The 27,188-nt window shown below is 41.0% G+C and overlaps 1 protein-coding gene across 1 annotated transcript; it reads right to left on the reverse strand.

The window, feature by feature from the left end:
* Positions 1-2,532: 2,532 nt before the first annotated feature.
* LOC103738624 (zinc finger protein 883) lies at positions 2,533-24,829 on the reverse strand. Its single transcript, XM_017799545.2, has 5 exons — positions 24,672-24,829; positions 7,692-7,818; positions 7,443-7,503; positions 7,127-7,255; positions 2,533-6,755 (listed from the first exon to the last, which is right to left on the reverse strand). Exons 1-5 carry the CDS (start codon positions 24,672-24,674, stop codon positions 5,042-5,044), a joined length of 2,034 nt encoding a protein of 677 aa, XP_017655034.1. The 5' UTR covers positions 24,675-24,829; the 3' UTR covers positions 2,533-5,041.
* Between the last annotated feature and the right edge of the window lie 2,359 nt (positions 24,830-27,188).

Here is a 27,188-nt window from a genome sequence, read left to right on the forward strand (position 1 = left end):
AAAAAAAAAAAAAAAAAAAAAAGTTACTTGTTAGTTTTGGGTAAGACTTAACACTAGATCCATTTATTAAATATAGAGTAAGTTTACACACATTTTGAATGTCACTTCTTGTGATTAAATCTCCTGTTTGAGAGAGAAAAGTAAACTCAACACAAAAATCTCCGACAATCATTCATTTACATGTATTACAGCCTTAGCAAACATCTTAAATCCACTACCTACACACTAAGAACGCTCCTGGAAAAGAATTCCATAGCAAACAATGAAATAGAACATTTAACATGCAGTATTTAGTGACATTTGATCAAGAGATAGCATTTGTAATAGAAATGTGTTTAAATAACCTTATATTTGTGTGTGAGCACTCATTGATGTCTGTGAATGTGGCTAACATGTCAAAGAGCTTGTTGGAAGACAGAACAACTTCAGGTGTCATGTGTCCCGCTCTATCTCAATTAAACCACAGCCTCTTTGGATTTCTTAACTTTGTACACCAGGCTATATGGCATATTTTCCTGTGTCTGCCTTGTACAGCATGCTAGACATGTTGCAAATGGCTCTGTGCACTACTTTCTGGTTTTACGTGGCTTCTGTGCACTTGAATTCTCAAGTTTTCAAAGCATGTTATGAGTTCTTTACCTATAAAGTCATCTCTCTAACCCAAATACGTTTAGGATGTTCTTGACATTGTGAGACTCAGAAAGGACAGATTGTTATACAAGTGAATAGCATCAAGTTATTTGACACAGGGATGATGAGGCCATTATTAAGCCAAAGGACATGAAAGCCAATGTCAGATCCTTTACAAGGAGGAATTTTTGTAAAATTTATAATACTCCTATTGAAATCTGTCCTCAGTACAATGTTATGGAATGGCAGTAGCTTGTTTATCACCTACATTATTTCAGACGCATGGCAAGGATGGCTGAGTTTTTTCAAGGATAGAAGTGACTGGAGTGATCAATACATTTTCTAGAAATGACGAGTCATGAGGTAGGTCCCTAGTAAGTTAATCCGTGTGGGGCAATGGTATCCTATTCAATATATCAGTCATATTTTCTTCGTGTGGTCTTTTTTCCTCCAGTTTTCCTTAAGATGTGCTTTCATTTAAGCATCAGAAACAGGTTTAAGCCATTACTGTAGCCTCAGAGAACTCCTGAAAGGTGTTGCAGCTAGGACACATTCTACCTTAGTTACAAACTCTAGCTGGAATGTTTAAGTGACACATCTCAGTATCACATCGCATCTTTTATTACATATAAGGAATAAACTTTATTATACTAATTCAGGAATTTGGGGGGCTAGAACTGAAAATATCCTTTAATCATTTTACCTATGATGTTAGGAGTCACCTGAGGTGCACTGTTGGTCACCTGTAGCTGATTTAGTGGGCATCCCATCAGGGAAACTTGGACAGCATTAACCTTCAAGAACAGCCGTCACTGAATGTGAAGGCCCCTCCTCACATTGGAGAATTTGACAATGTCCCTCACCAGTGAAGGGGCAGGGAGCGTTTTCTTCTAGAATTCCATTTAACAGTTGTTCTTTTGCCATTAGTTACATTATAGCTTTGGAAATCACTACCCCTCTTCAAACTTTGTGTTTTTGTGAGGCAGCAGGTACTGATCAGCCAAGGGAAACATATCATTTTGAGGGCTGAGCTTGTTGTAATTAGGATTGTTTGTCTGGTCTTTTGGACTGCCCTATTTTATTTTGCTGAAAATGCAAAAGGCCAGATACCAAAGCTAGCTTAAGAGTGGGTACTACTGCATGCTTTTATAAACTCTTAATGCCTTGACTGACTACTGAAATAAGTACCTAGTAATAGTCTATATTTCCTAGGATGAATATGATCCTTTACATACTGTAATCTTCCCCTTTATCTCTTATAACCCTCTCTGTAACTGCCACAACCTATGGTAGCGCACTGAAGCTTTTTAGTTTTGTCATCACTATTTCCTGTTTCCACTTTGGAACAGTCCATATTTTAGGACAAAACTACCACACAAAATCCAATTTTACCTAAAAAGCAGTAGTCTTTAATCTGTGATCATTTTAACCTAAATATGTATTTCTATAACTTTGTGTTTCTATCCTTGATGGTTTACATCCTTTTTCCTTTTTAAAATAAAGCTTAGCGGTTAAGAGCGGGTTCGATTCCCAGCACCCACATGGTGGCTACGAACCATCCTTAACTCCAGGTCCAGGGGAATCAGAATCCCTCTTCTGACATCCGCAGTATTGCACAACACGGGTGCACTCACCTGCATGCAGGCGATACACTCATGCACATAAAATAAGTAAATAAAAAAAAAAATAGGAAATAGGGGGCTGGAGAGTTGGCTCAGCTGTTAACAGCATTGAGAACCAGTAGCCAAATGGCAGCTAATCACCACCCATAACTCCAGTCCCAGGGACTCCAGCACCGGCTTCTGATCTCCATGGGCACTGCATGCGTGTAGTACATTTACATATATGCACATAAAACACTCATACACATAAAAGAACGAAGAAAAAGTCAGTATACTTCAATTTTAATTGAATAATACTCCAATGAGGACACAATCTGTACATGAAACCTAGGCAAAGCATGTTAAGTGTTCTGAAGACATTTTCATTTATTTTCACAATAAATTTAAACCGCTTTTTTGAAATTTAATTCCTTTTGTTAGAGTCTTAGAAACTGTTTTTGTTAAAAGACGTTTTCCTGGGGCAGCATGTAGGTGAAATGATCAAATGCAGAAGATTGTGTACGCTATAGAACTCTGCCAATGGGGGGGAGGGGGAATCACCACCCATCAATTCCGTTTCTCTGCAACCCACCCTGTTACCAGAAACTATGCAACAAAGAATGCTGGAGAGGAACAGACGCAACAGAAGGTGCATGTGCCAAGAAAGGGGCTCAGTAGATGAGCTCAGAAGTGGTGTTAGAGTCCAGCAATATCTGTGTGCACAAGAGAGGCTGACAACTCAGAAGCTGCTTGGTCCACACAGCTGGTGCCTCGACAGTTCCATTCTGGCAGTGAAGACCTGGAAATTTCCTAGAGTTGCCATTTTGCAGTCTCTCACTGGAGGATTAGAGCAACAACAGCAGTGGCCACAGGAGTAGCACACTCAGCATTAAGGAAACATATGCAGGCAGGAAACATTGTCTTTGTCTCAGACATCTCTATATCCACACCACAAATAATGAAGTGCCAGTCATAAACTTGGTCTGTTCTCAATCACAGCCTGGCTGATGGATGTTTAGACAGGACACATACCTAAGTCAACTTGTCCCTTAAGAGACTGGCAAACACACCATATAGGACCTATGACTATGAATGAGGGATGCAAATATGCTCTTATGCGTGGGCAGTGCCACAGGTCTCTTACAAGCATTTCTATGCAAGCAAGGAACAGGTAAAGCCACCATTCAGAGTTTCATCCAGTTCAGTGTTATGTGTAAGTGCCCATATAGAATCGACAGTGACAAGGCTACTCAGTTCACAAACACTGACGGCACAGACCTGAAATAAAGACAAGCACAAAGTTATGCTCATCTACCTTTCAAGGCTACTGGGGTTAATCATTTAAGAATGGGTTATTAAAGCCAGGCATGGTGGCACATACCTTTTATTCCAGCATTTGGGTGGCAAAAGCAGGCGACCATCCAATAAAATCAAAAAGGCTATGGCCAGTACTGTTTGGTTACATGCCAAAACTAGATGGTAAGACCCCATTCCCAAAGTCACCACATGTTTGGTGGCAGGGCCTTGAGAAACAATGCTAGAAGTCAGGTGGAAGCTCCCTCCATACTGGGTGGCATGGTGCCAGGTGTTATGCAGATTGTTGGGGAAGAACTGCCACCAACAGTCATGCTCAGCTGTAGATCCTCTGTGCTACAGTACCAACAGGCCAGGCAGGATATGCCTACTGTACAATAGTGGCACAACAATCATGGTATAACCAACAGCTTTAGGATTGAATTTACAGTCCATTCCACAAGGAGGAAATTCATGTCTGGTTATTCAAAAATATTTTATTTTTATGTGTGTATGTATTGCCTGCATGTAAGTAAGTGCACCCATGTCGTGCAGTGCCTGTGGAGAACAGAAGAGACTATCAGATCCCCTGGAACTGGAGTTACAGTTGTTAGCTGCCAGGTGGGTGCTGGGATTCGAACCTGGGTCTTCTGCAAGAAGTCAGTGTTCTTAACCACCGAGTAGAAAGGTCATAGGCCCCAGTAGGGAGGCAGTTAATGTTTTGTTAAGTGCATGTGATGTGTCTCTCAAATCACCTCAAAAAAAAAAAAAAAAAAAAATCGAGCTAATGCCTATAGATTAGTTCTTATCAACTGCAATCCATCATGGAAGGAGATGTCCTTACACAAAGGATGGTGTACCACAGAGACTCACAAACAATGATGAAGGTCTTGAGAACAAGTATTGCTTTTCCACATTGGCTCAATGTTGATCCATAACTGGTCATTTGTATCATCCCCTCCAAGGCTCTAAAAGTGCTACAAAACAGTGTAAGAGCAAGAGGAAGAAGAGTCTCAAACAGTGGTGGAATTTGGAACTTTGATAGCTCAGTCCTTTCCCATACTGTTAAATTCTGAGAGGTTTGACAGTGAGTTCTTATCTGTAAATGAAGTGAATTCTTACATATAAAGAATTTATGAAGCTTTTTTGAAAATACCACTAGGATTTTTCTCCCATGAATTGATAATCAAAGAACATCGTAGAGTATAACTGCCCTATTATGTAATTTCAGGAAGTACAACATCTAAAGTCATTGTTGATATTCACAGTTCTTAGGCACAGTGAATTTGTTTTATGTGTATCCTCAAGAAACAATGAAATTTAAAGGCTTTTTCACATTGTTTACACTGTCCAGGTGTTTCTCCAGTATGAGTTTTTTCATTCCTTTTAACACAAATGGGGTCTCTGAAGGCTTTACCACAGTTTACCTTTACAGGGTTTTTCCCAGTATGATTTTTTTTCACATACTGCAAGATCACTGTAATGTTTACATTACATTGTTTACATTTATAGGATTTTTATCCAGTATGGATTTTTCCATGTAACTGAAGATTACTGTAACGTATAAAGGTTTTACCACACTGTTTACATTTATAGGCTTTATCTCCAGTATGAATTTTTTCATGTCTTTGAAGATCGCTGTGACAGCTAAAGGATTTGTCACACTGTTTACATTCATAGGGTTTTTCTCCAGTATGAAGATTTTCATGTCTTTTAAGACTACTGTGATACATAAAGGCTTTACCACACTGTTTACATTCATAGGGTTTTTCTCCAGTGTGATGTTTTTCATGTAACTGAAGGTAACTGCGACATCTAAGGCCTTTACCACACAGTTTACATTCATAGGGTTTTCCTCCTGCATGAAGTTTTTCATGTCTTTGAAGATGACTATGATGTTTAAAGGTTTTACCACATTGTTTACATTCCTTGGGTTTTACTACAATGTGGATTTTCTTATGTCTCTGAAGATGACTATGACGTAAAAAGGCTTTACCACACTGCTCACATTCATAAGGTTTTTCTCCAGTATGAATTTTTTCATGTTCTTTAAGAATACTGTAACATCTAAAGGCTTTGCCACATTGTTTACAATCATAAGGTTTTTCTCCAGTATGAATTTTTTTATGCAACTGAAGACTACTACGATGTCTAAAGGCTTTACCACATTGTTTACATTCATAGGGTTTTTCTCCAGTGTGAATTTTTTCATGTCTTTTAAGAGAACCTTGATCTTTAAATGTTTTATCACATTGTTTACACTGATAAGGTTTCTCTCCAGTATGTGTTCTCTCATGTCTTTGAAGGTAATAGTCGTATCTAAAGGCTTTACCACATTGTTTACATTCCTTGGGTTTTACCATAGCATGAATAATTTCATGTCTTTGAAGATTACTATAATGTCTAAAGGTTTTACCGCATTGTTTACATTCCTTGGGTTTTTCTCCAGTATGAATTTTTTCATGTATTTTAAGATTACTATAATGTCTAAAGGTTTTACCACATTGTTTACATTCATAGGGTTTTTCTCCGGTATGAATTTTTTTATGTAACTGCAGAGTATTGTGATGTCTAAAGGTCTTAAGACATAGCTTACATTCATAGGGTTTTTCACCACTATGAATTCTTTCATGTACCTGTAAGGAACCAGGAAACGTAAAGGTTTTACCACATTGTTTACATTCATAGGGTTTTTCGCCAGTATGAATTCTTTCATGTCCTTGAAGAGAAAGGGAAGAACGCAGAGGCTTACCACATATATTACATGGATAATATTTTCTTACACTTTGAGTTCCTCCATGTGTACGAAGTGAACTAACATCAACAGAGGCCCTTCTACATTCCTTGTACTGATAGAGATTTTCTGCATTGTGTCCTTCTTGATGTAATCCCAATGAACGTGGAAAATCAAAAGATTTTAAACATGTCTCATATTCACGAGGTCCATTCACATTGTGAGCTCTCATATGTCTTTGACAGCTTGTGAGAGAGTTAGAGTTATGTTCCTTGTGTCCATATTCCTCATGCTCATGTGGTTTATGTTGAGGGTGAGATGTAATACAGTTATTAAAGGATGAAAAATACACGGAACCCTTTCTAAACAAATTGTTTTCGTAAAGTGTCAGTTCACTAGAAATTTTCATGCTCATGTTGACATCTGCTATCCAAGTGAAAGTTTCTCCATCCAGACTATCTTCTCCATCTTCATAGAGTGTCTCAAACACAGAACTTCTGTAAACACGAAAAGTATATTAGTAAGTCAATTTATTACTGAGTGCTTATTACAATGTACATGTTATCAGTGTCAGGTAAAGCATATGTCTTTTGCTGAAAGGTCTGAAACTAAATTGATAAGATGATTCTACAATATGGCTCCCACAGACCTATGATAAAAAGAATGGCATTCATTAATATAAGTTCCTAGTATCATTTACAAGTATCATCTGCAAATATGGAATAGCATTGTAAAATTTAGTACATTTCCTAATGAGGAAAGGACTTAAAGTTGTGTTTATTTATTTTGCTTGTTTATTCATAAATGTTCACATTAAAATTATTTAAATGTGTCACTGGAGAGACGGCTTAGTGATTAAGCTCAGTACCTGCTTTTCCAGAGAACGAGAGTTCGGCTGCAATCACCCACTTCACGTGGTTTACAACCTCTTGCAATTCCAACTCCAAGCCAGGCATGCGCCATGAGTCCAACACCCTCTTCTGGCCTCCTTGGGAACCTGCAGAGAGAGAGAGAGAGAGAGAGAGAGAGAGAGAGAGAGAGAGACAGACAGACAGACAGACACACACACAAACACACACACAGACAGAAACAGAGGGGAGAGAGACATAAACATAAATAATAAAATGAATCTTTAAAAAAATTTCTTCAAAGGAACTTTGCTTCCACTTTTACATATAAATTACCTTGGGTTTCTTGCAGGACGTTTATAATGGCCTTCAAGATTCTGGTCTTTCCACTTGTTTCCTAAAAATGCAGACCCAGGAAATTTATGAATTATACATTACTGAAAAGCAGTTTCTAGCATCACTGTATATTGAATCATCACTGATTCCTATACCACATTCTTCTCTTTCAATATTCCAAAATGCAGATGACTAGCAATACAGAGACATCTTTTTGCCCAATTTACAAAGGTCATATGGTATTTTTACCTATAGCAGCGAGGTTCCTGCAGGTCTCCAGCATCACATCTCTGTAGAGGTTCTTCTGAGAAGGATCCAGCAAAGCCCACTCTTCCTGGGTGAAGTTCACAGCAACATCCTCAAACGTCACAGAATCCTAAGGATTCCATATGTTCAATTGATAATATGTTGATACAATTCTGTGCTATACACACAGTTTTACTCCTATGACATACAAATTCTAATGCAAGCATGGAATGGCTTAGAAAGGAAAGATCGGAAAGATCACAAGGCCAGGTGAGGTGGCTCACGCCTTTAACCAGCACTTGGAAGGCAGAGGCAAGCGGATGAGTTCGAGGCCAGCCTGGTCTACATAGCAAGGTCCAGGACGGCTGGGGCTGCAGGGAGGCCCTGTCTCAAAAGACAAAAAAAAAAAAAAAAAAAAAAAAAAAAAAAAAAAATATGACAAAGCCAAGGATGGGGGTGACCCCAGTTGAGCAGGAAAGATCACTGTAGAAACAACCCTCTCATTACTGAGCCCAGGGCATAGTTATGCTGTTGCTCTGCTTCGACTTTCTTTCTACACTGAATTTCTACTTCTTGTCTGAAGAAAGTCCTACTACTTGATGTAGAGAACAGTATTAACATTAGCATGCAAGAGTCTGCTTGACCTTAGAAATTCCTGAAGTTTTGATGGTGTGAGGAAATTGAACATTTTGGTAGAGATTATATAAACATAAATGAAAAGTCATTCATAAATGATTTATATAAGCTTTATGAACTCATTCTGAAAAATCTATTCAAAACTCACAGAAATAATTAAAGAATCAGCCTCTATGCCCCTAAATAATAGTGGGCATTTAGTGTAATGAGTTTCCTTGGGGGGCACAATTTCACACATCCATCACAACTTGTTAAATGGGCCCATTCTATGAGCTTACAGAAGAAATCACTTAGATGCTATAAGGATTTTACTCAAGAACAAATTTTTAAAGTAACAAATATGATACATGATCAATATTAAAGATCCTAAAGTAATACTTTTTGAATTTTATATAAGTAATACCAAGTGAGGCTGGACTAGGTATAAGATGAGTGCGTTTTAGAAAGAACTCAAGTGTATCAGTGATGCTGACATAGCTGCATCAGAAAATGAGATGGAAGTTTCACTTGAGCACAGAATCCAAGTCAGCCAATGCAATACAGCAAAACACCCACCTCCAGAAGAAAGTGAAGAAGCAGGAGGATGAGGTAGGGAATGAGAGGTAAGGCAGGAAGTACATTGCCAACAAAATTCATGCCTCCCTTATGATACTTTAGAACATCTCTTTAATCTTCCAGACAGATATTTTTGGAATCACCAAATATTATATTTCAAAACTGACTAGTAATAATACATGTCTATCAATTGCCAAATTGTTATGAACCATTAAAGCACAAGCTGGAGTCCAGCCTGGTCTACATAGCTGGAGTTCCAGACCACACAAGGGCTACACAGTGAGACTTTGTCTTAAAAACAACAACAACAAAACCCAAAAAACAACAAGGCACTCCCCTTTCTAGCCTTGGGCCTAGGCCAGCTCCAGCTCTTCTGCCTCAGATCTTTGAACTAGCTTCCTAACCCAGACTAGCTCAATCCTCTAGCTTAGTTTGTTGGCCTGGCACAGAATGTCCCCACCCCCCACCCTGTCCTTGGACTCCTGATCTGCCTGCCTCAGAACTGTTTACCAATTCGGTAAGTAAGATCCTGCCCACTGCACCTTGATTCTCCTGGAGCCTGGAGAATCCCACTCTCCCTGAACTGTGTCTCTCTTCTAGCCTTGGGCCAAGGCCTGCCCCTGCTCTTTCAATCCCAGATCTTTTGGAATATTTTTTTAGTCCAAACCTGCCCACTGCATCTTGATCCCTTTCACCTGTACTACTAGGTTGATTCTGGAGCTTTATTCATTAGACCATTCACAGGTTGTCCCCACCTCCATCCTGTCCCTGGACCCCCCCCCGACTACCATACACCTTCCTATTACCCAGGTCAGCCTACTACCCTGTGAGAACCTGAAGCACATACCACTAACATTTCATACCTGAGCAAAAAGCAACCAAGCTACATCAACAATATAAACAGAACCCAAACTTCAACTACACAAAGGGAGAGTAGAATTTCCTATCCCACAACTAACATAAGATATCCATATGCCCAAATGACAATCCAAACCCCAAATAATATGAAAAACCAAGAGAATATATCCCAAATAAACCCCACCAGACCTGTAGAAGTGTACTGCAATGAGAATCACCCTAAGGAACCCCACAGTGCAGGATTTAAAAGAACAATCATAAACATGATCAAAGAATTTAAAGAATATAGAAACAACTCAAAGAACTCAAAGAGGAAAGTCATAAACTTGTGACAGAAGCTCAAGAAAATACAAATATGCAGCTGAAAGAAATAACAAGAATACTTCAGGACTTGAAAAGTGAATTCACAAAAGAGGTAGAACTACTGAAGAAAACCCAAGCCAGAATGAAGACTGAATTGAAAAACTCAGTAAGTCAATTTGAAACAACAGGAGAAAGCCTCACAAGCAGAATGAATGAAATGGAAAACAGAATATCAAGACTAGATGATAAAGTTGAAGAACTGAACTCCAAGCAAAGACTATAAAAATTTAAAAACACACAAGAATGGAATATGCAGGCAAAGTGGGACATCATGAAAAGACCAAATCTACACATTATAGGCATACAGGAAGGAGAAGAATCTCAGGCCAATGGCATTGACTGTATCATCAACAGGATTACAGAACAAAACTTCCCTAAATTAAGGGAAGACAAACCTATACGGATACAAGAAGCATGCAGAACACCAATTAGACAGGACCAGACCAGAAACGCCCCATGGCATTTCATAGTAAAAACACTACATGTACAGAACAGAGGTCATTGAAAGCTACTAGAGAAAAACAAGTTACATTTTAACAGAAAAACAACCAGAATTATAGATGACTTAAAGTTTTTTAATTGTATGTATATGAGTATATTGTCTGCATGTAAGTGCACCTATATATACAGTACTTGTGGAGGTCAGAAGAGGGCATCAGATCCTCTGGAACTAGAGTTACAGATGGTTGTTAGGTGCCATGTGGGTGCTGGGAATTGAATCTGGGTCCTCTGTAAGAACAGCCAGGGCTCTTAACTGCTGAGCCATTTCTCCAGTCCCTACAGTTGATTTTTCAATACAAACTAAGAAAGCTAGAAGAGCCTGTACCAAAGTATTCCGAGTTCTAAATGACTATGGATACCAACCCAGAATAATTTACCCAGTAAAAATTATCTATCATAGTTGAAGGGGAATGGAAAAATTTCCATGACACGAATAGGCTGAAAGAATACATGTCCACCAAACCAGGCCTAGAGAGAATACTTGAAGGAATATAAAGGACCAAAGATTGGAATTACTATGCCCAAGAGGTTACAGAAAGAAAACAAAGCAGGGCATAATTACTGAAACACAATATTGGACCAAGAACACAAACAAATTAAAATGACATAACCAATATACATCTTTGAATAATAACTTTTAATAATGGCATTAACTACCCAGTCAAAAGACACAGGCTAGTGGAATGGATTAAGAAACAAAATCCATCTTTTTGTTGTCTTCAATAAACTCATCTCCATGGGAAAAAAGATGTTTCAAGCAAAGAGCAGCAAGCAGGGATTCCAAGTCTAATATGATGAAATAGACTTCAAATTAAAACTAATCAGAAGAGATAAAGAGGGTCACTTCACTTTAATCATAAGAACAATTGATAAAGAAGATATTACAATCATGAACATATATGCTGCAAACTCTGGTGTACCCAATTTCATAAAAACAGTACTATAGAAATATAAAACATAGATTAACCACAACTCAGTAACAGCTGAATTCAATACCCCACTGTCTCCAATAGACAGGTCATCTGCACAAAGAATAAACAGAGACATTTGAATTAAATGACATTTTACATCTAACGGACCTAACAGACATCTACCAAATATTCCACCCAAGCACCAAAGAATACACGTTCTATTCAGCAGTCCATACAAATTACTCTAAAATTGACCACATCCTGGGGCACAAAATAAACCTCAACAAATACAAAACAAATGAAATAATTCCATGCATTCTATCAGATCACAATGCAATGAAGCTTATAATCAACAGCAAAGGAAGCTCTAGTAACTAGATGAGCTCAAAGGGATTAAGCAATGCATCCCTGAAGGATGAATGGGCCAAAGAAGAAATTAAGAAAGAAAAAATATTCCTAGAAATGAAAAGGATAACACAACAAAACTTCTGGGACACTTTAAAAGCAGTCATAAGAGGGAAGCTTATAGTCTAAGTTCCTGCAATAAAAAACTAGAAAGAGCACACAGAAATGACTTAACAGTACAACGCAAAACTCTGGAAGGGCAAGAACAAACCAAACTCAAATGTAGCAGACACGAAGACATAACAAAAATCAGAGTAGACTTAATGAAATAGAAACAAAATACAAAGAATCAGTGAATTTAAGAGCTGATTCTTTGAAAAGTTAAACATAGACAGACTAATCTTAGCTCAGTTAACCAACAGAAAGAACCAATCCAAATTAACAAAATCAAAGATGAGAGGTGAAACATTACAACAGACACATACAAAAAAAACCAAAACCAAAAACAAAAAACCCATAACATTATAAGGGAATACTTTAGAAACTTATAGTGTATTAAATTTGAAAATCTAAAAGAAATGGAAGAATTTCTAAATTCATGGAAACCACCAAAGTTCAACCAAGAAGAGTTCAGCAGCTTAAACAGACACGTAACAAATTAGGAAATTGAAGCAGCAATACAAAACCTCCCAACTAAAACAAGCCCCAGCCCAGTTGGATTCACAGCAGAATTCTACCAGACCTTCAAATAAGTTCTACAACCAATACTTCTTAAATTATTCAAAAAGATAGAAACAGAGGGAGAGCTCCCAAACTCCTTCTATGAAGCCAGTATCACTCTGATATGAAAACCAGGTAAAGACACAAGAAAAAAGGAAAACTTTAGGCCCATTTCCTTAATGAACATACATACACACAAAGATTCTTAACAAAATACTCACAAACTGCATACAGACACACATCAAAAAGATCATCCTCCATAATCAAGTTGGCTTTATTCCAGAGATGCAGGGTTGGTTTATACTTAAGTAAATAAGTGTAATAAACCATATTAACTGCCTTAAGATTATAATCACATGGTCATCTCAATAGATGCAGAAAAGGCTTTTGACAAAATCCAACATGCATTCATGTTAGAAGTCCAGAGGGAATTGGACTGAAGGGAACATACCCAACATAATTAAAGCTATGTACAACAAACCCACAACCAACATTATTCTAAATAGAGAAAAATTTGAAGCATCCTCATTAAAATCAGGAACTAGACAGGCTGATTCACTATTTCCAATCCTTTTCAATATAGTGCTTGAAACTCTTGCTGGAGCAGTAAGACAAGAGAAGGAAATTAAAGGAGTACTATTAAAGGAGTGCTATGACATTATACATGCATGAGAGCCCAAAAAGTGCACCAGAAAACTGCTAGAAATGGTCAACACTATCAGGAAAGTGGCAGGTTACAAAATCAATTAATGAAAAATCAGTAGCCTTTCTATATAACAATACGAACAAGCAGAGAAAGCACTCATGGACACCCTACCATTCACATCAGCCTCAAAAAAAAAAAAAATCTGGTAATAAACCTAACTAAAGATTATTAAGGGTCTCTAACAATGAAAAAAATTATTTTTTTTATTATTTTTATTTTATGTGTATACATGCATTACCTTCATATATGTAAGTGCACCCATGTCCTGCAATGCCTGCGGAGGGCAGAAGGGGGCATCAGATCCCCTGGCACTGGAGTTACAGATGGTTGATAGCCACCATGTGGGTGCTGGGATTTGAACCCGTATCTTCTGCAAGAGCAGCCAGTGCTCTTAACATTTTAGCCATCTTTCCAGTCCCTCTACAGTGAAAATTTTAAATCTTTAAAGAAAGAGAGAAAGACACCAAGACATGAAAGGACCATCTATATTCATGAATTGGTAGAATTAATATTGTGAAAATGACCATCCTACAAAAAACAATCTATAGATTCAATGCAATGACAACCAAAGTCCCCATGACATTCTTCACAGAGCTACAAAACAAAAACAGAAAAGAAAAAAAAAAAAAAAAAAACCCAAAAATCAAAAAGAAACACAAAAAACTCCAGAAAACCAAGGAAAACTTGAAGAAAAAGGATAGTGGCGGGGGGGGGGGGGGAATCACCATAGCAGATCTCAAAACTATATTAGAGAGCTATAGTTATAAAAATAGCATGGTACTGCCACAAAAACAGATACATAGTACATTGGAACATAATAGAAGACCCAAAGATGAGTGCATGCAATTTCAGCCACCTGATATTTGTCAAAGGTGCCAAGAACACACACTGGAGGAAAGACAGGATCTTCAATAAATGGTGCTGTCAAAACTGGATCTCTACCTGCAGGAGAATAAAATTGGACTCTTTACCTTTCACCCTGCACAAAAGTCAACTCCAAATGGATCAGAGACCTCAGTATGAAACCTGAAACTGCTAGAAGAAAATATAGGCAGTACCATACAAGATATAGGTGCAGGAAAGGACTTTCTTATCAGACATTAGTTGCTCACACGTTAAAGTCAGCAATCTACAAGTGGGGCCTCATTAAACTAAACAGCTTCTGTACAGAAAAGAAACAACCAAGGGAGTGAAGAGGAAACCCACTGAGTGGGAGAAAATTTTCACCAGCTACACATCCAACAGAGGATTAATATTTGTAATATTAGAAAGAACTCAAAAAAAAAAAGAAAAAACCCACAAAGAAACAAAAAATGCCCCAATGAAAAGATGCCCAAATGAAGAAATAACAATGGCTAAGAAACACCTTAAAAAGTGCTCAACATCCTTAATAATTATGGAAATGCAAATCAAAACCACTTTGAGATTTCATCCTTATCCCAGTGAGACTGGCTAAGATCAAGAGAGCAAAAGACACCAAATGCTGTCAAGGATGTAGAGAAAGAATATAATACTCATTCACTGCTGGTGGGACTTCAAACTCATGCAATCCCTATGGAGAGCAGTGTTCAGAATTCTTAAAAAACCAAAAATAATAGGCTGGAGAGGTGGTTTAAGAACAGTGGCTACTCTTGCAGAAGACCGGGGTTCGAGTTGGAGCACCCACATGGTAGCTAACAACCATCCATAACTCCAGTTTCAGGGGATCCAACCTTCTCTTCTGAGTCTGCAGGCATTGCACAACACGAGTGCACTTACATACATGCAGGAAATATACTCATACACATAAAATAAAAATAAATGTTTTTAAAAATCCAAAAATGAATCAACTGTATGATCTGGTTATGCCACCCTGTGGCATATACGCAAAGGACTCATCCTACTGCAAATATTCTTGTACATCATGTTTGTTGTGGCTCTTTTCACAATAGCTAAGAAATGGAAACAATCTAAATGTCCCTCAACTGACAAATGGATAATGAAAATGCGGTACATTTACACACAGAGTTCTACTCAGCGTTAAGGAAAGACAAAATCATGACATTTGCAGGTAAATGGATGGACCTAGAAACTGTTATACTAAGTATAGTAACACAGACTCAGAAAAACAAGTGACATGTTTTCTCTCATTTTCGGATCTTAGCATCAATCCCTTATATGTGAGTACATATGCTGATGTAACAGCAGGAAAATGGAATGACATCATGGAAGTAAAGGGAAAGAAGGAAGCTGCGAGGAGGAAACAGATATTACCAAGGGGGAAATGGGAAAAATGGAGGCATTCAACTGGGATGGGAAGAGGGAAGGACATACAAGGAACCATCAGGGTAAAGGGGAAGAAGGACCTCAAGAGACAGGGGATAATGAGACAGGTATTATCAAGGGGAAAATGGAGGGGGGTACTTAAACTGGGGCGGAGGTTAGACAGGGAGAGAGAGAAGAGAGGTAAATAAAGCAATCATGGTGTGAAAAGCCAGAGGAAAATGCATTAACTCACCCCTACTCTGAAAAACACACACACAATATCTGAACATTGAGTGCATGTGTAGACCTGAAGGCTACATAACAAGAAACACAGTGCCAGTCAGGAGAAACCTCCCTGGGAGTGGTTGGTCAGAGTAGTCCAAGAGATTCCCAAAATGACACAGGCTATATCCACAGCCCTTGATTACTTCCCAGAACTTGATGGTAAGACCCTACTGCTGAAGGAAGATAGGACATATTTTGGACACAGGACTTGGAACAACGGCTGGAACTGACCTAGAAGTCTCCTCCCTGAAGATTAGCTCTCAGAGTTCTAGAGGATACTATGCAAGCTGCTAAGGGAGACAATCAATCAATGCTCCAACCCACTTGTAAACCTAATAACCACAATGACTGGCACAGCAAACTATCTCCATTGGTGCAGCAGTGGCACTTTCTATCTATGGGGTAATCAGTAGTTATCTAATTGGACTTAAATGGGAAGAAACTTACAGGTAGCACTGTAAATACAGCCAAATACACATGGCTGGAGGGGTTACAGATCCTAGAGAAAACCCTATCTCTGTCATATTTCTAGACAAATGAAATTTCTTATTGCATGTTAAATATGGATCCTTATATTTACAGACAAGTATACCACACACCACTCATCAAAGAAGCTTCTTTTGCAACATATGGAGGCTGTTAGAGTTCCACAACTGGTCACAACATAGAATATATGTCTGAGAGGTGCCCAGTTCTAAGTGACTCATCTACAGTGGAAACTCTACACCTAAGGCTCACGAAACACAGCAGAACAGCAAGAGAATACTAATATATACCTTAACTCTCACCAGTGAAGCTTCCTCATACAACAGAGTGTGATGTACACAGAAGGCCACAATTGGCCAAGTTTTAGAGAATAAGAGACTGCAGAGCTTGTGTTCCTGGATAGGGCTCCCATATTAAACCTCATCCACCCAGGGTTCTGGGACCATTGTGGAAGAGGGGGTGGAAAGACTGTAAGAGCCAGTGTTGGCGTATGAATCTAAGGAAACAGACTCCTCCAGGACTCTGGGAACTTGCTCATATGAACTTGCAACAATGGTGACAGCATGCACAAAACCCACACTGACTCAGTCAGACAAAACCCAGCATAGAACTGTAGAAATGGGCAGCAGGCCCCAACCTGAGCCAAGCAACTATTGGTAACTGATTACTGTGGGGTGATGGAGAGCAGATCTTCTTTAAGGGAGTGACTCTAGACAGGCTGACTAGCCTCCAGTGGATGAACTTGCACTGAGGGACACCTGGGTACAAATGCTTGACAGGACAGGACTTACCACATATGACAGAATACATGAAATCTGGTGTGTGTGGGGGGACAAATGAGGGAGGGAGTCTAAATTTGATTAAGGTCTCTTAAATGAAATGTACAAAAACTCAATAAAAATATACATTAAAAAGTCTTATGAACAATATAGTTATGTTTTGCTAACATCTTTCAAGAATTTCCTAAATATAAGGTAAAGAAAGTCATATTCTTATTTAGGGAATGAGCGAATTTACTGCAGTTACTTACAGAATGAGTGAGGGATTACCTACAGGACCATAACTGATAGAAAGACAGCTGTATCGATGAAAACCCCACCTTAGCAAGGATAACAGCTCACAAAAGCTCCATGTATGAAGGTTCCAGAACAACTACCATAGAACTTCAAGGTCAGAGAGTTAGCATCTTCAGGATTTCTTAGTTTATATGTTAACACATTATGTTTATATGTATACATTATGTTTGCCTGGTGCATGGTGAATCTTGTTGCAGGAAATTCCTGAGCCTCCTAGGTTTACTTTAGAAACAAGATTTACCTCATTTTTGTTTATGTGTATGTGTGTGGGCCTGGGTGTATGCCATGTGTTAGTTGATTTCCTCAGAAACCAGAAGATGATTTTTTTGGATCCTCTAGAACTAGAATTATAAGTAGTTGTGAGTCCTAGACATGGATGCTGGGAACCAAACTCCAGTTCTCTGGAACATATATGTATGTATGTAAATGTATATATGTGTGTGTGTGTCTTATATATATATAAATACTGAGCCATCTCTCTAGCCTCCTAAATTTAGTTTTTCAGTGTTATCAGCTTCCATATTCCCTTCATGAGGAAATCTTAATTTACAGAGCACTCCATCCCTTCCCCGGGCTCTTAGTTTCTCCCCACCCTCTGCTATTTTCCTGACATGTCCTTAGAGTCCAGATGTCTGCATCGTTTTGTACTTCTGATGATTTCTGACACAAAGGTAGAAAGGAGTAATAGAACAGAGACTTGTTTAGCCTGTCCTACAAGGATCTTACACTGCTCAAAAGCCCCATCAGCCTTTCATCCCAATCCCACAGGGCATTTGTCCTTATCAATTTATACAAAGAGGCAACTTGTATAGGAAGGGGTAGGAAAAAAAAAATAGTCAATATCTTAAAAGTCAAAAAGATGTTTTATAGGGGCTGGAGAGATGGCTTAGCAGTTAAGAGCACTGGCTGCTCTTACAGAGGACACAGGTTCAATTCCCAGCATCCACATAGTGGCTAACAATTGTCCAAAGTCCAGTTCCAGGGGAATGTGACATTGCCTTCTGACTCTACGGGCACTGCACAACACAGGTGCACTTACACACACATGCAGGCAATACACTCATACACATAAAATAAAAATAATAAAATATTTTTAAAAGCTGTTTTATATCTATAACACAGGGCTTTATAGGATTTTCTCAATAAGTGTGTAGGGTACCAAATACATCTTACCAGACCATAATACTGCCAAGAATTTTACAACTGTGCCTGTGTTGATATCCTGTGATCTGATCTCCCATCATCACTCCTTTAAGAGCACCTGTATGTCTTTGAGATGTTTTTCTAAATCTGTAAAATGCTCAGTTTACCCCTATTACATCTATGCAATGAGACTTTTTCATAGAGGGAAGGCAGGATAATTAAGCAGGGTACTGATTTATCATCCTATGACAAGTACTTTGACTCTGAAGGTAACCAACCATGGGGTAGTATACAGCTAGCAATTGCTGTGCTAGTGCTCTATACTGAGCTTTTGCCCTTCCTACGACTCATTAAAAACTCTATTAGCATTGTTTACTAAGGACCTTTTAGGTAAAGCCCCCCAGCTATAGACTTCTGGTCTTGTATGAGTAGTTAAGCCAAAAAAGCAGTGTTGGATACAAAGGCACACATGGGAGACAGCACTTTCTTTGTGATCACTGTAGTAGGATCTTAGATCTACAAGAATTAAAGCTTTTGTTTGGGTAAAGACCAAAGCTTCTTGAATTTTCTGCCCTTACCCTTTTTGCCTGTGACAGTTTACACAACTCCATGTATTTAAGTATATAAATCAAACACCACTGGTAATCATAGCAAAATTCATTTTGAAAAAAAAAATTTGGAGCATACGTAATTTCATGTGGTCTTACAGATTAAGCAAATTTGCATGCCCATGAGATGAACTTATTTGAGTCTTGGCTGAGTTTGATATTGTAGGATGTACAACACTGTTAATGTTTTTCATAAATGATGGGCATTTTAATTTTAAAATTGTTAATGCTGAAAACACTACTTGCATAAATACATAGTACAAATTGCAGAAGTATGATCAGAGCCTTTTTCAAACATGGTTGGGAAGTCTATCCTAATTTCAAGTCAAATTTTACTCAACAAGTTAAAAACAAAAACAAATGAAAAAACTCAAGTCAATAATTCAAACAGTAGATCATGGAGGCAGGATCTAAGTTTTAGCCCACACAGGCCTGTAACTTTCTGTGTAGGCCAAGGCAGCCTGGAACTTGCAGCAATTCTCCTGCCTTGGTCCCTCTGACGAGTGATTACAGGTGTCGCCTGCCATACCCTGTTTAAAGAGAATTTTAAAAACCAAATATTTGAATACGAACAATCCAAAGATATATTAACCAATTTGATATTTTCATGCTAAAGAATGGCAGTAGAAAAATATTGTCTTTGTTTCCAATATTTTAACCATTGTGTTGTACAATGAAACCATTATATATTATAACTCAAAATACAGTAGTCCAGAATCTGACTGGAAGTGTTTCATGCACCTGTTAGTGCCATGGAGTACAATGGCATGCTGAGCGCAAAGCACACATACTTTGTGTTCACAACCAAGACTGCCACGATAGCGCACACAGCAACAACACTGGCAGAAGCTGTGATGACTCACGGTCATGTCTCACTAAGCACTTATGCTCACTGCACATTCAGAAAATTCACTTATGCATTTTTCTTCATGACCTCCTCCATCTTCACTTATAGACTCCCATATGGGCTCCTGACCCACTGTTTAATCTTTGGACTAGGATACAAGGAACCTTTGCTCCATAGGTGCTATATTTTTGTGTAGGCCTAGAAGTTAGGATCCTTAGTCCTTGGCAATAGCTGGCAGGTACTGAACTCCTCACCTTTTGACAGCAGGCACTTTAACCCTTTCCAGGACACCTAAGGCCCTTAGGCTGAAAGACTTGACCTCTCTCTTGAAGTCTGGCAGGAAAAAAATAAAAAAAGGCCTGCAGCTTCCCTTCTTGGCTCTTCACAGCCTTTGAGCCATCAGCAGCCCCAGCGCTCTGTCCTCTCCCTACTCTCTTGCTACTTTGGCCGCACCCCGCGTTCCTGTCCCAGCTGCCCTATGCACACTGTTCGGCTGTGGCTTCTTCAGGCGTCCAGGAGCTCATCCTGACACTGCTCGCTTCGCACAGATGCTCTGCTGTCCCTGCTGCTGCTTTTCTCCTGTTCTCCACTCAGCCTGCAGCGCATGTGACAGGACAAGACCACCCAAGAGGCCTGTACTGGGCCTAATGTTGTAACACCAAGCGGGACAGCACAGGACAGTGTCTCCCAGCAGACTCACCAAGTGAGCTAACAGCCTACTCACATAGTCAGAGTAGGAGTGTCTGCACCAATCACAAGCATCCTTTGCAGAGGAAGGCTTCTGTTGGCACCAGTCAGAGCATTGCCTCTAGCAGCACCAGTCACAACAGTCCCTCTGACAGGCCCTCAGGGAATGTGCAGCTCCTCTGGCCTGGATGGAAAGGGATGCTTGTATGCTTAACAGTTTACGGAGGCTTGAACAACACAGGGTGAGCTGACCCCTTCAGGAGCAAGAACTAGTGCTCCAGGAGAGTTCGGGAGTTTTGTCATAAGGGAGCTCTGTCTGGGAAGTTCATAGTACTCCAGGTCATCAAGGGAGAGTCTAACAAGTGCCAGTTAGAAGTTAAATAGCCCCAACATCTCTGCTTGATTATGAGAAAATGAGGATCAGAAAGGTATGAAATTCAAAGAGCTGGGTGTGAGGGTGAACACCTTTAATTCCAAAACTTGGAAGAGGTAGATAGGCAGATTTCTGTGAGTTTGTGGCCATCCTGGTCTACAAAGGGAGTTATAGGCCATCCAGGGTTACACGACAAATCTGTCTCAAAAAGCTTAAATAATCTCAAAGAGCTCACCATTTACAATGCTGGTTATTTCAGCAATGCTTTAATAACGCTTAGTGCAGGCTGGGTGTGATGGCACACACCTTTAGTCCCAGCACTTGGAGGGAGAGGCAGGCGGATCTCTGAGTTCAAGGCCAACCTGGTCTACATAGTGAGTTCCAGGCTAGCTGGTGCTACAGGGAGACCCTGTCTCAAAAAGACCAAAAACAAAACAAAACAAAACAAAAGCAACGCTAAGAGTACCAGGAGAGCTGGAGCCCCTTCAATGTGTCTTACTCAATGTCAATTCACATTTAGAATTTTTTAAAAGAAAAAACGAAAAATACACAACAAAACTATCTATAAGATACACGCTACAACTTAACCTCATTAAATCCCTTGCAATACATTATAGCAAGAAAGTTAACAGCGCTGTAAGATTATAAGGAGCCAAGAGTGGCGAGTCACACCTGTAATCCCAGCACATGAAAGATGAGAAAGGAGGATCCTGAGTTCCAGGCCAGCCTGGGTTACAGAGTGACACCCTTCAAACTGACAACTCCTGCCCCACCAAACAGTTATTAAAGAAAAGAAACATTCAGGCTGGAGTTAAAGGCTCAGCGGCACAACATTTTCTAGCATGCACAAATCCTGGATTGGATTTTTACACACAGCATATATACCCAACAGTAATAAATAAATTAAATTATAAAAATAAGGAAAGTAACCGGGAGTCACTTGATGCCACAAACACATGGACACATTCATACATATTTGCACACAAATGAACATACACATGCACACAACCACAAACTCAATTCAGTCAACTGTGAGAATATGCTTGTGCTGAACTATCACCCTGGAAAGAAGATGCCAATGCTCAGGAAGCTCTTCAAGTTCCCTCCCACTCCAACAAATGAGAGTCCTCATAGACCACAAAGAGTTCAACTGGTTTTGGGAAAATGAAAGAGCTTCAGCAGCACAACACATTTCTGAGTTTCTACTCAACCCCTCTCTGCAGTGGTTTTGGTTTCCATCCATTTCTTTCCTATCTCAGCTCATTCCTTTTCAAGAATTACTTACCACTTAACTTTTCTACCCACATGTGGGCACATGCCAGAACTTCACAGGCCGCTATTTGGGAAATCAGTCTTCTAACAGCTAACTGGATCTACACATACACCATGGGCTTCACTGCACCTAACATCTAAGTTTCCCCTAATGATCAATCAGTAAGCTCCTTATAAGGATCTCACCCAAGAGCTGTGTTCACCTGACACCATTCCTATGGTACAGTGGGTGTCTTAGTTTGTTTCTCCATTGCTGTGACAAAACACTCTGACCACTACCGACTTGGGGAGGAAAGGGTTTGTCTTACATCTCCCAGGTCACTGTTCATCAGGGAGCCCAAGGTAGGAACTCAGGGCAGGAACCTGGAATCAGGAGCTGGATCGCAGGTCATGGGGAAACACTGCTTACTGGCTTTCTCCCCTGGCCCCTGCTCAGCTTGCTCTCTTATCTAACACAGGCCCACCTGCCCAGGGGTGGCATTACCCACAGTGGGCTGGGCCCTCCCACATCACTCAACAATCAAGAAAATGCCCCCAGACATGGCCACAGGCCAGTCCAATGGAGGCAATTCCCCAACTGAGGATCCCTCAACACAGGTGTGTCAAGTTGACACTAAAGCTATCCAGCAGCACAGTGGGCATCATGTGCATGTAGGCACAGGAGTGGGTCGATATAGATTAGCATCTTATGCTTATCATATCTTGGCAGGCAAATTAGCCATAGAAATATTACATATCTCAGGAACCCACAAAGCCCTTCAAAGACCAGGTTCATTCTCTTGCTGTAGAACTCAAAAACTACTGTGTTCCATGTTAAATGTAACAATAAAGAGATAATAAAGTAGCCGAGGTGACACAGAAAGGAAAGGTGACACATAAGTCCCTTCAGGAATGAGGTTTATGAGAAAGGGCCTGGAGATCATGATCCAGCCTAGAGATGTTTTTGGAAAAAGAGCATTAGACAGAGAATGGGACACTAATATGGAAAGGCCAAACATGATGGGCCTTAAGAAGGAAAGGTTTCCCTTTAAAACCTGGAGAAGATACTGAAGTTAGAAGGCTCAGTGGTTAAGAGTACTTATTACTGTCAAAGATGAACCAGGTTCAATCGTGACAGCCACATTGGGCCACACACCACACAATAGTGTGTAACTTCAGCTCCAGGGGGATCTGATCCTGATTTCCATGGGTACCTGCACTCATGTGCACGGGCACGCACGCACACACACTTAAAAAACAAAATAAATCTTAAAAAAACAAAAACCTGGAGAGAAGCTTCATTTAGAGTGAAAGTAGTGTGATGGGGAGAGAGAGACAAAAATGAAAAGGATGGCAAGGGGGCCCTGAGGAGCCTCTTCAAAGAAAGTTCACAGAGCACGCAATCCTCAGAGTTAACAGAACATGCCCTAAACAACCTCCAAAACAAAGGAAGTACCAGGCATTTTTAAGTTTCCAGGTGCTGATCTCAAGTTTCCTATCACTGATTTACTTGAACATAACTTACAAGACAAAAAAACATGCAGGAGCCAGCTTCCATAATTTAAGGGCTGTCAAGTTACAGCACAGATTGCTTAACTGTCCGGGGAGAGCAGCAGGGAGCTGCAGCAGTCAAGGTTTACTTCAGCAGGAGAGAAAGCAAACGTGGAAAGGAAGAACGCACTGCGGAGTGGAGGGCGCACAGAGCCGAGGGGGCTGCGAGGGGCTTCCTCTACTGTGCGGACTGTGAGTCCTGGGCCACATCTCTCCTCCCCTTGCCCCGCCCTGGGTCCAGTGGTCCCTTCCAGGAACTACTGAAGGCTTATTTTGAACAACTTTTTACCCAAAATTCAGTGTTAAATTAGATGCAAGGGAATGAAGACAGCTGCCAACGTCCGTATTAGATAAACTCGCTGGGGAAATGGAAAAGGCGTCTGCACGTGTTCCTCAGGGAGGAGCTTCATGGGGGTCATGGAACCTGCCCAGACCGGCTGCTGTCTTCCCACCCCATCCTTCCTCTTCTCCACACAGCTTGCCCATCTCCTACCCGGCTGCATGCCCTCTTCGTGTCCTCCAGTGTCCCGACCTTGACTTTCAGACTCTACCGTTCACTTCCCCTAACACTCGTCCACACAGCACAACAGCACGATCCCGCGCTCTGCACAGTCCGGACACTGAAGCTGCCCGCGCAGGCGGAGCCTCCCGCTCAGTGCCCGGCGCAGAAGCAGCTGCAGCGGGAAACGCCACAGGCGGCCGCGCAGGGAACCTGGTCGTCGGGACCGCACAAGACGCCGTCCGGCTGCCGCCCGCACGGGGAGGACCCAGCACAGCCCGCTCTGGCGGCTCCAACGGCCGCTGCTCCCGTTTGCACACGGCCGGCCCCGCGCTCACCATGGCCGAATTCCGGCTTCGCCCGCGCTCTCCGCGGCTCCCGGCAGGGCGCTCAGAGCGCTTTCGGTAAACACACGAGTAGAGACCCAGGGCCTCCCTAGGCTGGGAGCGGAACCTCTTCGCAGAACTTGAAGGCAGGTGGGCCGGAAAGACCCCGCCTCCCGCCTTCCGCTGCCCTCCGGCCTTCCGGATTGGACAGCACTTCCGGGAGCCCTGATTGGCTTGGGCCACCCCTGACGCCTGAGTGACTGGAGGGCGTGGCTTAGTCGCCAGACACAGACCCGGTCTGACACTAGGGAAATAATCCTTAAAGCAGAACTTCCTGGTGGCCTGGAAAGCAGGTACCACAGTCTTACAACTCACTCAGGAGTCATGTCTTGTGCTTCCTTCCGTTCATAGGACCGCTCAGTCAATTACACATTCCATGTCCTATGTAGTTGACTTGTTTTTCAGACCCGGAAGTAACCGCGGACACAGGAATGCTTAATTCAAAGAATGCAGAGGGCTCAGCACTTCAGGGCAAAAGATCCCTGAGTGCGTTTTTGCTTTTCCTTTCGTTGGGCTTGTTAAACAATTGCAGCATGAGAAGCAGAAGCACAGGGTGATTTCTCCCTGGACACATTTTCCCCAGCTATTATCTAGGTACAAAGTCCTGCTATGGCTACTATCTTTCAGGGCATTCTGGGATTTGGAATAACAAGCCCAAGATGAAGGTTGTGGTGTCGGTCAGTGTGCTGGTGGACACCTCCACACAATTCCTTGTGTGTAAGGAACTTCGTGGTATTCCTCCAAGTTGTTTGTAACCTTCCAAAGCAGCTTGTCCAGTTAACTCTGTGGCCCAGTCTCTTCTCTTTATATTATTTGGTTCCCTTCAGTTGACTCGATGCCACAGACCTAGAAAGGCACCCAGCCCACCTTAGGCACATTTGTATTGGACCACGGGCCTGATGTCCACCAGGGATCTAGATTTTCCCCTCAGGCAAACTAAGGATTAGAACAGGGGCCTCTCTTTAAGAAGTTGGTCATTCTAAGGGGCCAGATCTTACAGCCTGAAGTAATTAAGCCAAGCCCCTGACCCATCCCCCACCCCCACCCTTTGCCTCTCTTTCCCTAGGATCTAGGTAACCAGCTGCCTAAGCCTTCCCAGTTCTTGGGAGCCAGAGCCAATCGGATCTCTATGAGTTAAGTTCCAGGTCACCCTAGCCTACATAGCAAGTTCTGCTTCAGGCAACCCTCCCCAACACCCAAATTAAGAAAACAAACAAACAAACAAACAAAAAAAAACCTGCTTGAGCTGTTGTTTTACAAGTTCTAATTTACTGTCTTTCTCAGTACCTGGCTCCTCCATTCTCATAATTTCATAGGCTATCCCACACTAACTCACACGCTGTGGAACTTCCTGAAGGGACAGAGAACTCAGATAGTCCCTTTGTTCAGGGAATTTCTCCAAAGTGTCTGTGCCACTTGACCCCCTCCCTACCTCCCTTACTTCTCTCATGGCAACAACCTCTCTCCAAGTTTCAGTTATCCCTCTTAATGAAGTTCCAGGTTTTAAAGGGATGGCTCAGTGGGTAAGAACACTGACTGTTCTTGCAGAATACCTGGGTTCGAATCCCAGCATTCCCATGGCAGCTAACAACTGTCTGTAACTCCAGTTCCAGGGCATCCGACAGCCTCTCCTGTCCTCTGCGGGCATTGCATGACACAGGTGCACTTACTTACCTACATGTAGGCAATACATGCATACACATAAAATAAAAATAATAAAGAAAATATTTTTTAAAAAAGGGGAAGCCACCTCTTCCCTTAAGGCTCCATTCATATTTGCCTCTGACATACATTGTACTGTTCATTCTAATGCTGACCTACCTCAAGAGTTAATCACTGTCTGAAGGCCCTTTCTCATAACAAATCTACTTCCTGAAAGGTAATTTAACCTGTTTTCAGAACACGTTTTCAGAAACTAACCATGCCTCTTCTCATTGTATTCTGTATCTACCAAATTGCTCACCCATTGACATTTGGGTTGGACATTTTTTAAATCTTGAGACAGGGTCTCCCTGTGGCTCCAGTTGACCTGGAACTCTCTATAGACCAGGCTAGCCTCAATCTCACAGAGATCCACCTGCCTCTGTCTCCCGAGTACTGGGATTAAAGGTGTGTACCACCACACGTGGCTGTGTTGGACATTTTAATCCATTTAAATAACACATGACAAGCTATCGGTGTTGCACATGTGTAATCACCATTCTCGGTGGACATAAACGGCAGGACTAGGATTTCAAAGACAGCCATTGATAAATAGTTTGTTTGAGGCCAGCCTGGGCTGTGTGAGATCCTCCACCAGGTAAATGAAATGCATAACACATGCCCCATAGGAACAAAATTATTAGTGCATGTTAAATGTTTTTTATAGGGGCCTGAGAGATGACTCAGATGTTAATAGCACTGGCTGCTCTTGCAGAGGACCCAGGTTTAGTTCCCAGCTAACATGGGAGCTACGAACCATCTGTAACT

The sequence above is a fragment of the Nannospalax galili genome, unplaced genomic scaffold (assembly GCF_000622305.1).
Source record: "Nannospalax galili isolate Female #2095 unplaced genomic scaffold, S.galili_v1.0 scaffold1519, whole genome shotgun sequence".
Taxonomy (NCBI): domain Eukaryota; kingdom Metazoa; phylum Chordata; class Mammalia; order Rodentia; family Spalacidae; genus Nannospalax; species Nannospalax galili.